Source organism: Prionailurus bengalensis, chromosome A1, assembly GCF_016509475.1.
Source record: "Prionailurus bengalensis isolate Pbe53 chromosome A1, Fcat_Pben_1.1_paternal_pri, whole genome shotgun sequence".
Taxonomy (NCBI): Eukaryota; Metazoa; Chordata; class Mammalia; order Carnivora; family Felidae; genus Prionailurus; species Prionailurus bengalensis.
In genome coordinates this window covers 231,931,130-231,945,525 of record NC_057343.1, presented here as the reverse complement: position 1 = coordinate 231,945,525, position 14,396 = coordinate 231,931,130, and the positions used below count along the sequence as shown (strand labels likewise).

General features: G+C 41.3%; 1 protein-coding gene across 2 annotated transcripts in view; it reads right to left on the bottom strand.

Annotated features, from left to right (window-relative positions):
• The window catches only part of CTNND2 (catenin delta 2), a 940,792-nt gene that overhangs the window by 219,103 nt on the left and 707,293 nt on the right, over positions 1–14,396 (bottom strand). For both annotated transcript variants that reach the window (XM_043601021.1, XM_043601022.1), the window contains exon 11: positions 214–427. In XM_043601021.1, coding sequence (XP_043456956.1) covers positions 214–427 — 214 coding nt within the window. The remainder of the gene's footprint in view (positions 1–213; positions 428–14,396) is intronic.

Sequence of the window (14,396 nt, the reverse complement as noted above, 5' to 3'; positions counted from 1 at the left end):
TGGATTCTAATGCTCTAATTTGGCTACTCCATGTGTGTGAAATTGGATGATCCGTGGAGGCCCTTGTTCCGCACATGCGTACTGGGACCTGCCCACGGTGTGAGCCCTCTGAGAGGCCCTGCTCAACCACACTTGGTTAGCACTTTTGCTACCATGCTGGATAATGGTGATTTCATCTTGAGAGGCAGGCGTGCTGTTAACAAGGATGCTCACCTGTGACCAGCTCCCGGATCTCCAGGTCGGTGGTCTTGCGGAGTAACCTCACCAGTGCTGGGATGCCGCCGCAGTTTTTCAGGGCGATTTTGTTATCGTCATTGGCCTTCCCATACACCAAGTTTCTCAAGGCCCCACAGGCACTACGGTGGACCTCCGTCATCCGGTGATCCAGCAGGTCCACCAGGAGCTGGATACCTCCTTGTCTCCTTATCTGCAAGAGCACAGGGAACAACTTTTGCCTTAGAGAGTCAGAAGCTGTCGCCACGTAAACTGAAACAGGTTTTTTCCCCCCGTGAAGCTGTTGCTACAATGCATTTCACTGAACTGAATTAAAGCCCACAAAGGAAAAAGCAAGCAAACCCGTGTTCTCCTTAGATGTGATTGCCTCACTTCGATGAATACCCCAGGGGTAAAACGTCAAACATACTTCCTTTCGAGTTCTAGATTTTAAGAAAGGTGATTGTGACTTCATAATGGGTGGACGTTTCTCTATAAAAATATGGCACATACTCATTGCATGAAGTAGACAGGAGGACGAAAGATGTTTCTCACTCCTGAGACTTAATTACATTTAACCTCTGTCTTAACGGGCTGCGGGATTGATGTGCAAAATGTTAAAATTAGGCTTAATTGGAAAATTCTCTCAGCATTTCAAAGGAACCAGAAGCAAATGAGAAACCAGAACGGACACAAGGACTCTCATCTAAGAAGCTTGGGAAAGTAAGAAAGTCACAATTAGAGCCGGTCGGAACACCAAGACCAACGCATGTCATGCTTAACTCAGGTATTAGATTAATTAACAAAGTCACAGTAAATTCTGATGTTCTTGTTAGCCAACATAGTTTTGATTTTTTTTAAATAAGTACGTGGAAAAAAAAAAACAACTCCTTGCAGTATGTTTCTAGATGAGTCTTCTCGCTGTCCTTTAAGTTTTAGTCCGATTTTTAAATTAAGACTGAAACAAATGGGTTTGTTAACAGACAGACTGTCTCATGGAGTTTTCATTAGCAAAGCTGTATTTGAATATTTCTGCATTTATATGGAAAAAAGAACACAGCTCCTTCAGTAAGACTGTCTTCTTTTTTTGAATTCAATGTCCCTCGGGGATTGAAAAATTATGGTTTGGCACGAACCATTGTAATTTGGCACTTTCCCTATTCAGTTGTCTTATCACAGAAAACTCATTCATCCCACAGATGTGCCGAGCACATGGCTAAACCCCCACCCTTTCAAAGGTGTGAAAATGTGACTTTCTTTGTGAAGCTACTCCACCCACACTAGTTAAAACTGCACCCTGATCCGTACCCCTCCCCGATCCAGTTCCTGTTTTCCCTTAATCCGTTACGGAATTCTTCATATCCCTTGTCAGGTTCTAACTTCTTTATTATGTATCTTGTCCGGGACTGTCTGCTAGAATCTTGGTTCTTGGAGGGCCAGTCTGCTTTTTTTTCCTTTTCTTTCTCAGTATTTATTTATGAAGGTTTTAAAAAAAAAAAAAAACGTTTATTTGTTATTTTTGAAAGACAGAGAGAGAGAGAGCATGAGCTGAGGAAGGGCAGGCAGAAGAGGGGGAGACACAGAATCTGAAGCAGACTCCAGGTGCTGAGCTGTCAGCCCAGAGCCCAACGTGGGGCTTGAAGTGAGGAACCACGAGATCATGACCTGAGCCGAAGTCGGAAGGTCAACCGACTGAGCCACCCAAGCACCCCAATATTGATTTATTTGTTTTGAGAGAAAGAGAGAGAGAGAGAGAGAGAGAGAGAGAGAGAGAGAGAGAGGGAGAGGGAGGGACAGACAGAGAGGAAGAGAGAGAATCCCAATCAGGTTCCATGCTGCCAGCGCAGACCCTGATGTGGGACTCGATCTCATTATCTGCGAGATCATGACCTGAGCTGAGATCAAGAGCTGGACACTTAACCAACTGAGCCACCCAGGTGCCCCAGGGCAAGTCTGTTTTTGTTCACTGAGGGATCTCTTACCCTACCCCAAGTGCAGTGCCAGGCACATAGCAGATGTTCAACAAATATCTGTCGAGTGAATGAGGAGGGAGACACTATTACCTGTGACAGCAGTGTTTCTCAGATTTGTTGGAACTTGACTTTTCGAAACGGAGTACTATCCCTCCATTTAAGGGGGGGGGGCGAATAAACAAAACGCTTTCTGTGTACAAATGTCTCCAGTGGCTACCGCAGCTCATTATACCAGCTTAGAGATGAAATGAGGGTATGCATCATTCACAGGAAGTGGGCCATCAGATGAATCCGAATATGCTGTAGGACTTACTTTCATCCACCAACAAAACGAAATTCCCCCAGAACTCCTGGCCTCAAAGTCCCTAATCTGGGAAACGAATATGGTGTTTCACATATGTCATGTCTCGGCAGAGCAGGACCAGGGACCGAAGAGGGAAGGACATGGGACGGGGCTGTTAGGGAGGGCATTAGCTTCTGTGACGTTCCTGCACAGCTGATGGTAGTAGGCAGAACCCAGGGAAAGTGGCCAAGCATGTCAGTGGGTCCACTAAAAACTCGAGAAGGAAGCAGCAAACAACTTTCCCCTGGTGTACGGTTTTACCAGTGCTTGCTTGGTGCCCACTCAAGAGAGATAAAGTTTGTAATCACTGTGACCATGTCCCGTACATGCATCTGGGTGACAGCCACACCCACTGTATCATAATATTTCACAAAGGATATTCCATTTGTACAAAAGTTTAAGCTAGAAGTCTTGTTTTCTGTATGTGTGTTTATTTGCATGTGTGTGCTTTACTTTAAAATTATTTGGGTTTAATGATCTTAATAATCTTAATAATGATGAAACCATTAAAAAAGAGTTAATAAAGCCATTTCTACAATTGACTGGTTATAATTAAAAGCAGTTGGTGTAGCAAATCTATCTATCTCTATATTTTAGCTATATTGTATAATTAGTATTTAATTTTTAACATATTTCCCATTCATACAACTTAGTGAATTAAGCTATTCAAATATTATTCCAAAGCATTAAAAAGGAAAAATAATTCAAAACAAATGCAATATCAATGCTTAATGGTTCCATGCGAACACAATGCTTTCGGTGTGGCCCTAATTAATGCCGTAGTTCTAAATTTATAATGAAGTCTTAAGTTTTATTTTCATCTACTTAGAGAAACACAAATGAGATGATAAGCTTTTTCTTTTGCTCTTATTTTTTTTTTTTTTTGGCGGGGGGCCGGGGGAGGGCGGTCACCAGATGGTACACATAAAAAGCTCTTGTTTTCTTGTGTTGAATTTTATCTAAGAATTATGGAATCCTGAAGTCAAACCTTAGTCAGAACTGAGTTCACACACATGAAATGTGATGGTCAGGCCCTTGGTTCTGCCTCCTCCTGTTGTCTCCCACATCCCAAAAGGACCAGGAAGGAAGCGAGAGGTGGACTTTGAGTTCTCTTGAAGGGTCTCTACCCATGGCAGGACTTCTGGGTGCTGTGGATTGCTGTGGATGGGTCCGGGTGCTGTTCTCTACACTTCCCCCCTGCTTTGTCTTTCCCCTGTATCCTGCCTCCCATCAACTTCTCCTGGCACCCGATTCTTCTTGTTTCTGCTTGTACCCAACCTTAAATTCTTGTAAGACTCCAGATAAACCTATGTTAAACACTAATAAAGTACAAGTTCCCTTTGAAAAAACAGTCGGGGGAACTCTCTTCTTCGAAATGACACTTGTATTTCCTCTCCCACTAAATGGCCAGCAATCTCTTTTCCATGTATGCTCCCACTGGGCACTCCACACCCAGCAGGCAGAGGCCTTTGTTCTGGGCCCCCCCTCCCCACTGTCATTCCAGGCCAGTTCACTGTCTCCCCTTTCTCACTCCATCATCCTCATGGAGAATTCTTCCAAAGTCTACATTTAATATTTACTAAAATAGGGCTCATAAAATGTCATACCATATCATACGTATCTGATATATGTAAAATAGAATAAAATAAAATGCACAAGAAGAACATCTGCCACATGGAAGGAAGTTAGGAACTATTTATCAGATGAATGGAAGAATCGTGCGCTAGGTCGTCACATGGTAGCTTCCTTCTCCCTCTTATTTTTGCTAATATAGAATAGACATTATTTTTAGAGCAGTTTTGCACTCAGAGTAAAACTGAGCAGTAAGTACAGAGAGTTCCCATGTGCCACCTGCCCCCACACATACACAGGCTTCCCCATTGTAAAACTTACTGAGTAGCAATGATGACCCTACACTGACACATCACAATCACCTGAAGCCAATGGTTTATATTACAGTTCCCTCTCGGTGTTGTAGGCGCTGTACATTCTGTGGGTCTTGACAAATGTATAATGACATGTAACCACCATTACAGTATCATCCAGAATGATTTCACTGCCATAAAGTGCTCTGTGCTCCACCAATTCCTTCCTTCCTTCCCCTAACCCCCGAAACCACTGATTGTTTTTTAATTTTCTCCATGGTTTGGCCTTTTCTAAAATATCACAGCTTTAGTATCGTTTGGTATCTGGCCTTTACAGATTGGCTTCTTACAGCCAGTAATACACATTTAAGATTGTTCTCATGTCTTTTCATGGCTTGACAGCTCCTTTCTTTTTAGTGTTGAATAATACCCCATTGTGTGGATGTACCACACTTTATATATCCACTCACCTGCTAAAGGACATCATGGTTGCTTCCAAGTGTTGGCAATTATGAACGAAGCTGATATACACAATCGTTTGCATGTTATTGTGTAGACATAACTTTTCAAATCCTTTGGGTGAACACCAAGGAGCAAAATTGCTGGGTCATCTACTAGGAGTATGTTTAGTTTTGTAAGAAACTGATAAACTGTCTTCCAAAGTGGCCGTACCATTTTGCATCCTACTAGAAACGAATGAGAATTCTTGTTCCACATCCTTGTCAGCATTTGGTATCGTCAGTTTCTTGGCTTTTGGCCATTCTAATAGACTGTGGTGGTATTTCATTGTGTTTCCTTCTCTTGCAAGGCTGACCCGTGATTCAGATTTACTTACATTAATACAAATAACTGAATAAAAGCCAACAATGTTGAAATACATAAAGGGAAAGCAATAGCTTGAGTTAGACCTGGAATAAATTTCCTATCTGCTACTTTCCTGAACTTAATAGATTCAAAGAATGACCGGAAAGGCCTTTTGATACATAACCTGAGTAGACAATCTTAAATTCGTTTCTTAAATGATTCTCTGCTAGATGGTCCACATTGGTCAATTGTTCCTATGATAATAGCTCTTATTTATTTTTATGCTTTGCTGTAAACTTCAGGGATCTAGACTGAGAGATCAGTCTACAAGAAGTAAGGAAGATGGATGCCGATGAACCCCACAGCAGGAGAAATAAAAAGATCACCTCATCAAACAAAGCAAAACTATGCCCTCTGCCTGTCCTTTCAGGTTGTTTAGAGAGCGGGCATTCTTCAGCCTGACACAGACAGTCTCTTGAGGATGAAAGTTGGGATGTGTTTGCACAGAATCAGTGAAGCTCACCCAGTGTGTATCAGGGAGGGTGAAGACAGCCTCCACACCTCTGCCATGCAATAACCCACTGTTTTAAAGTGTTTTTACAATTTAAACTCTAGAACTAAAAGTATCTAAAAATCATAAAGAGTAGGATGCAATGGTTTTCCCCCTTGTCCTCTCATTACAAGGCAGACTATATATAAGCCTTTTAAATCAGGAAGCAAATGGATGAGCAATTAAATTAAAGAAAAGAAAAATGCAGGTAACGCGATATCACCCATTGTAAAAAAAATGGGGCCTTGCCACTTAATGAATTTGTTACTCTTGATATTCTCTGCATTTATTGAGAATAAACTATATTTACCAAGGAATCAGCTATTATCATTAAAATGACATCAACATCAATGAATAATTTAGAACATATCCAATTACAGCAGTGTTTGCAAGCTCAGGACAGTTTTTGTAGAATGATAATGATGATGATGTATAGTGGGTTAAATGGTACTTTAACAGAGAATAGAATTCCTCTTGGGGGTTCCTATCTTCATTTAGAGAAATACTATGAAAAGTTGCTTTGAGGATAGCAAGACCCTCAAGGATGGGTTATAGTTGTTCTTGGCAATAAGAGATTGCTCACCCACCCTGCAAATGAAATGGAAGGAATTTGGAATTAGCTGGGAGAAGGAGGAAGAGGTTGGAGTAAGTAGCCTTTTTTTTTTAACCTATTGGTGGTAAGATCCTCAAACAGCTGAGGACCTGGGTAGACATTTCCATACCTCTCAAGGATCTGCTTGGTTTTAAGCAAAGTAGATATATCTTTGGGCTTCTGGTTTAGTTCTAAGAGAAACTAAGCTGGACCTGAAACGCAAAGTAAATTTAAATAATGGACTGCAGAATTATAACATATAGTACGTCCTCTCACTTCAGATATTTATAAGCAATCAACTCACCACGTCTGAGAAATGGTTTACCAAAAGCTGACTACAAAGAGGAACCTCTGGCTTGGTGATTTTAGTAAATTTTTAATTAACTGTTATTTTTCAGTGGTGTTCGTTTAAACAATAAAAATGGATATAGTTGTTTTATATTCCCTATTAATGTTTAAAAATTAAATAATTTTGTCTGCTTAAAAAGCTACTGGAAGAGGGGCACCTGGGTGGCCCAGTTGGTTGAGCGTTTGACTCTTGATTTTGGCTCAGGTAATGGTCCAAGGGTCCTGGAATCAAGCCCAATGTCGGGCTCTGCCCTGAGTATGGAGACTGCTTGGGATTCATTCATTCTCTTCCTCTCTCTCTCTTTCTCTTTCCATTCCTCCCTTCCTCCCTCCCGCCCCCTCTCCTTCACTCTCACTCACTGGCTCTCTCTCCCTAAAGTAAAAAAAAAAAAGTAAAAAATAAAAAAAGCTACTGGAAGATACAAAGTTTGTGGATCTAAAACCAGAAGCTTAACCAGAGGCACCTGAAATTCACTTTTCAATTTTAATATAGGAACTGCCAAGTTATCAGTTTGTAAAATACATATTTTACCTCACCGAATTCCACCCCTAACCTGGACAGCAAAGTCAGGTAACCGATCAATGTTTCCACAGAGTTGAACTGATGTGTGTATGTGTAGTTGATTCTGAGCAAGACAGAAGTACAACTGATAAAGGCTAAAATCTTTTTTAGTGTTATGGTGGAAATTATTTTTGAGAATTTTGAGAGAAAATACATCTCTGCAGTCGTGCAAAATGATCTAGTTTCTCCATTCAGTAGCTGAACCAAGACGGATTATGTTTCTTTTTCAGTTATGTTTTAGGGAGCAAGTGTATTGCAGTGTTTGGAGGGGGTGCTGGCTTTGAGGCGGAAGCAATAAGGTTCAAATCATTCTACTTCTCTTCCACCTGTGTCCCCTGAGGCAAGTTCCTTAAATGTCTGTAAAACGTGAACAAAATGTGAACCTGTCTCATGGGGTTGTGTTCAGGAGTAAATGAAACTTCAAGTGTGAATTATTTAACAAAGAGTTCAACAAATATTAATCTGTCAAGGAACCACCCACTGTATTGCCTTGTTAAAGGATATTCTTAATGGACTTATTACCTGGTCAATATATGAATTAACTTAATAATATAATGACATAACATATGATAGAATCAGTGAAAGGTATACAATTCAGAGTGATAGCTTCATAAATTTTATTTAGTGTGCAGACTGTTTATTATCTACCAGATCATTAATCCAACCTGGTGTATAACTAATGAGATTTAAAAAGAAATGTATTTACTCTGAAACTCTATTCTGTAGTCATTTAAAAAAATACCACAGGGTGCTGCATCATTACCATACATATGACATATCTTGCTAGGTACATTTTCAAGGTGAGTACAGGAATTAATCTATATTTGAAAAAGAAGAGAAGTGCAATGGTTTGTCTTGTTATGGTAAATTAACTGACCAAAAAAAGGCATTTAAAAATAATTATGAGGTGACACTAGTCACTGGGAAAAAGAAGGTATTTTTCTGAAATACAGAGAGAATTATTAAGCAAAAGGAGAGAAAGACCATCTTTTGATTTAACAGATCAATTTCTAATGACCAGATTAAAAAAACGATGCAACCAGTAACAAAAGATCCAACCAGTAGCAAGAGAAATGACTGAGAAGGTTCTAGGCGCATGTAGATTTCCCGAGTGCTACTCCCCTGCCGTGGTACAGGGCGTGCAGTGGTTTTGGTTTTGATTCCACCTGTGTCTAGCAGGAAACTATTTGGTTTTTGAAAATCATATGGAAAATATAAAGAAGTCTACAAATACATTGTCACTGTTACTTGAATTCCCTCATGCTTCCCATTGTAAAGCCTCCACACATTTCGAGAATCTTTGTCCCCTGTACAGATTTCCAAACCCAGCTCCCATCCTGTTCAATGTGTCCTCAGCAGGTACTGAGGACCATCACTGAGGCAACCGCCTATCCCTATAACAAAATGAACATTTCCGAAGGGTGATTCTGAACATTTTTCCATTTTTTGGCTATCCTCAATTCTAGAGAAGTCGCTGATATTGTCTCAGTTATGGACTGGTAATCGGTTCCTGTCCATAACTCTGGTTAAAGAAAACCATTTCTCATGAAAATCTCTGAAATGACCTATTTTGTAGCAATTCAACATTCTGACTCCTCATCACGCTCATGATCCTGTTATTTAAAGAGATAAAAGAAAGAGGGGGAAAAGACCTTTATTTTAGTCTGAATGGGAATCATGATTGCACACAGTGACGCATTTTACAGGACACTTTAAAAAATCACAAGACACCACAAACATTACATTACCACAGTCCTTGGCCCTTTCCATCCCTTTTTTTGCTAACTGATCACGAACACTGAACTTCTCTAGCCATTTCCCTGTCTCAGAATGAAACGCAGTCAGTCGAAGCGGATGGACATCAGGATCCTGTATTGAAAATCTTGCTGCCCACCAAGGAAGCCAGTGCGGAGGTCAAAGGGGCCTCAGAACTGTCCATCTGGAAGCCGACGCTGACATTCTGCACAAACTCAACTCGGTTCTGACAACTGGTGTGTGCAAAAGGCGGGCCTCCACATTCCTTTCTAAGAGCCCCCAGGAAAGGCCCTTACTTTTCTTTTTTTTTTTAACAAGAAAGAATTTCAAGCGATTCCACAAATTCCTTTCCTGAAGACCCCACTCAGGCACACTCACCATGTTCCAGATAAGTCTAATGGCTTCTATTATCTGGCATGATGTTTGTGCTTGCCCTTGTAGATATGGAATACAACCTCACAAAGTAGCGGGAATCACAAAGGATGCCTGAAATAAAAATCTCCCTTACTGTGCTCCAAACTGAACTCAATCAACATAATTTCGTGAACCACAACGCTACGTTCACACAGTGTTCAGCATGTCAAAGAGTATTTTAGATGAGCACATATAAATTCTGAAAACACAAACCCCGCAAGGCAGAGATTCAACTTGGCTATTTGGAACTTGGCTAAATTATGAAAATATCTTAGAATGTGACTAGAAGAAGCCCACAAAAATTACCCCCCAAACTTTCACTGTTGTAGTGATTAGACAGTCCCTCATTAAAGAACATTTATGGAGTGGACTGTCAGGAGTTGGGGCCGGGGGTGGACGAGTTGAACGAAGCCCCTCCCTCAAAGGAGCTCACATACCTGTACGAGAATTGGAAGTTGAGTAAAGAAACCAGCAAATGGGACCATTTCAATAGTGAAGAACAGAGATAGCTTTATTTGAAGGAGGATGTAGCAATTTTCTAGTAATAATCTGGATCCTTAAAGATGATCCACCAACATGTGTAAGGTTTAGGCCCCTCAAAAACTGGGATCCTCTCCAGGGATAAGGATCATAAAGAAGAAATAGCAGGAGAAAAAGATGGGAGTGTGCAGTCTGAGTACTGTGGTCAGGCGACACTCGAGCAGGGACCAAAGGCCATGAGACGGTGACAGCAGGTGCCAAGCAAGAGCAAGGAGACCAGGGTGGCCGGAGTACAGTGAAGGCGAGAGAGGAGATGAGAGTGATTGCCAGGCAGGGCAGGGTTAGGTCAGGGAGGCGTTAGCTGCTGTAAGAGCATTGGGTTGACCTTGAGGAACATGCGACTGAGAGTGTGACTGAAAACACCTGTATGTGACACGTAGAGAGCGCACTGTCCCAAAGGCAGAAGCAGGGACACCAGGTAGGGGTCACTGAGATGGTCCGGATTCAAGAAACACGGTAGCTTTGGATAGGAGTAATGAGAACCCAAGGGCTAAGAAATGGTCAAATTCTAGATCAAGTTTTGCAGGTAGAGCAAAAAATATCACTGAAAGCATCATGACCTACTAAGATTTTTGGCCTTTAATTATAATAAACAGGTATGTGGGTAATCAGCACACAGTAGATTTTGGTTGACTGACAGATGGCAAAGCATTGATGAGAGACACAGCCCCTCGTTTAAATTTGTTTCACTGGCATGATAAAAGCACACATTTTAAAAAATTGCTGTTCTTTTGTTACTGCAAACAGAAAATAATAGGTTTCTAAAATATAAAATTATGCTAAATACATAGACACAATAGAAAAATTATTTTGTACCTTAGATAGCCCATGGTTATAACAAATAATGAGCACTAAAATAAATGTAATATATTCCCTGCAAAGGAGTTACGATAGATGTGTAGAGAAAACTCTCCTATGCATTTATTTTATTTTTAAGTTAAACATTTAAATTTTTGACAATTTAAACTGTATCAAGTAATTTTTTTGAGGAACCTCCACACTGTGACCCAGCAATAGCACTGCTAGGAATTTACCCAAGGATACAGGAGTGCTGATGCGTAGGGGCACTTGTACCCCAATGTTTATAGCAGCACTCTCAACAATAGCCAAATTATGGAAAGAGCCTAAATGTCCATCAACTGATGAATGGATAAAGAAATTGTGGTTTATACACACAATGGAATACTACGTGGCAATGAGAAAGGCAATGAAATATGGCCTTTTGCAGCAACGTGGATGGAACTGGAGAGTGTGATGCTAAGTGAAATAAGTCATCCAGAGAAAGACAGATACCATATGTTTTCACTCTTATGTGGATCCTAAGAAACTTAACAGAAGACCATGGGGGAGGGGAAGGAAGAAAAAAAAAAAGAGAGGGAGGGAGCCAAAACATAAGAGACTCTGAAAAACTGAGAACAAACTGAGGGTTGATGGGAGGTGGGAGGGAGGGGAGGGTGGGTGATGGGGATTGAGGAAGGCACCTGTTGGGATGAGCACTGGGTGTTGTATGGAAACCAATTTGACAATAAATTTCATATTAAATAAATAAATGAATAAATAAATAAATAAATAAATGAGACTGAAAATAAACAATGATATATGTTAAAAAAATAAACTGTGTCAAGTAAGACTTATTCTATTATACCTATAAAATTGTACAGAATATAAAATTCGCTTAAGACTTTTCTCGTCACGCATATGTCTTTTCTGTTCTAGGATATCAAGTCACCTATATGTTCCGAAGATCTACCTGCTCATCCACTCTTTGGTGGTAGTAACGGCCAATATTTACTGGCCTCAAAACTGGTTGGGGAAGGAATTTCTGTCTTGTTCGGCTCAACTGATATTTAGTAATACGCACTGTTGTATGTCCCTTGAGGATCTCGTGGACTAATAAAGGAGAAACTCACAGGAACATACAAGGTGCTGAGGAGCCCACAGGAAGTTCATGAAACCAGCCTCCTTGGGAAGTGGAGTGGGTTAGTGAGTTCTGGAAGGCAGAAGAGTTGAACTGATTTTAAGAAGGTTGAAAACTGGGCGGGGGGGGCGGGGGAGGTGCGCCCTGAAGGGCCCAGTTGGGCATCTGACTTTGGCTCAGGTCATGATCTCAAGGCTGGTGGGTTTGAGCCCTGCATCGGGCTTTCTGCTGTCAGCACAGAGCCCACCTCCGATCCTCTGGCCTCCCTCTCTGACCCTTCCCCGCTCATGTGCATGGGTGCTCTCTCTCAAGAGAGAGAATAAAATAAAAAGACTTTGAAAAAAGAAGTTTGAAAACTAGTGAGCCATACAATTTGAACAGGATTAAACCCTTAAATGTTTGGGATGCAGTAGGTCTGTACTTTTTAAAGTAGGGCACATGTATGGGAGGGTTGGGGTAAAAGCGTAGTCATCAGTTCATTAGATAGCGAGGTATCTCCTTTGCCCTTAAATTTACCCAAAGACTGAAGGACTGATGGTGTGTGGCTGGGGGCATTATTATTATTGTTATTGTTATTATTATTATTATTATTATTATCATCATTGGTCTTAGATACCTTATGGAGTAGAATATAAAATGTATGGGAGTTTAAAGAAAAAGCACAGAATCTAAGGGAGAGTTTGCAGAAAGCTTCTGTGGCCAACAGTCTGCAATTCCTGCAGCCCGCGTGGAGGAGGGCTCTGAAGACGGATGGGCATGGGGGGCTGGAGAAGACAGGAGGCATGCGGAGAAGGGTGTCCACCTGCACAGAACGTCTCCTGGAGGCGGGGCCCAGGGAGTGCTGTGGGATGCCAAGATGAGACCAGAAAACCACATAACAAGGAAATATTTGAGGGGACAGGACATGAGGATCCACTCATAGTTCCCGAGCAGAAGAATGACGCGGGGAGTTGCGGCAACGGGGCAAGAGAATCAATCAGAGAGACTGTACAAAGGAAGACACTGTGGGTAGTGTAGAAGGGTATCTTCGATACGAAACATCCTCAACCGTTTTCCTGGCATTGGGGAATTTGTAAGTAGTTCAACATGCATATGAATTTTTCTACAACTCTCAGCCATTTGCTTAGATTTACTTTGCTTTGCTTATTCCTGCTGCTCTGTGCTCTGACTGAGCCCCAGCAAGGTGACTGGTAGAGTCCTTCTTAAGATTCTCCATTTAGCTCTCCCCACAGAATCAGTGGGTGGAGGCTGCAGGGGATCCCACAAGCTGAGCAAAAGAGAAAAAACATAAGTTCCACCACTCAGCTCCCTGGAGCTCCCCCCCCCCCACCCCTGCCAGACGTCTGTCAGATGCATCCATTGTGACCAGTTCTTTTGAGAATCCACACACTGGAACATGTCAACCTTATTTTCTCACACGTTTCTACGGAACACAAAGAAAGCTGTTACCAGGGAAAACCGTCTGCTACACGGCATCGTGAAAGAGGAGTTATTCAATGATGTTGCTCAGCTGATTCAATGTTATTCGCCCTTCATTTTGTCCATCAGCCCAAGCAGAACATCTATATGACACTTGGATCTTGGTATAATAAGAAAATACACTTGTTTGGTGCATCTGTGAGCTTTTGCATTAAAAAAAAAATTACGTTCTAAGAAATCCCCTCAAGGGCAATGCAGTACATCCTAAACCTATGTGTCATCCTTAACGGAGGAGACTTTATTCTAGGCATCACGTGGGTGGTTATCTCAGAAGTCCTCTCCTGGTGATTTTAGGAAGTGGGTAGTACTAAATCACACATGTCTATTATTTTATATACAGGTGTTATAATATTTGACATACTGTACAATATATAATGAATGTATGTATAATAATATGCATGTATGAATAAGCACGTCTGCTGCAAATGTATATACCTAAAAGAGAGCAATTCGAAACGTCTCTTCTTCCTTCTCCCACAAGACTGTGATGCATTCAGTTCTTTCAATTATTTCCTTCCAATTTAAATTTTTTAGCAACAAATGGCTTTTTCTTATAATTCACCGAGAGTTGTGGGCTCCAAGAACCTACCCTGCTGACTGTCCACCTTCCAATATAAATAGCCACAGGGACTGAGGTGATTGTTATTTCTTTAACTTAATCATTCCTGTTGAAGGATCTTTAGTCCTGGAGTGCACCAGATTCAATGGCCGGAACCCCAATTATAAATAATAAAATACTCCAGCTTTACTCTATCTCAGGCTTCAGCTCTCAGCAGAATTTTTTACTTAAACTCTTTTTATTTAAGTTTTTTACGTTTATTTATTTTTGAGAGAGAGAGAGAGAGAGAGAGAGAGAGAGAGAGAGAGAGAGAGAGAGAAAGAGAGAGAGAGAGAGTGGGGGAGGGGCAGAGAAAAGGGAGACACAGAATCCCAATCCAGTTTCAGGCTCCAAACTGTTAGCACAGAGCTGGATGCAGGGCTAGAACCCAAGAACTGCGAGATCATGACCTGAGCGAAATCTGGAGGCCCAACTGACTGAA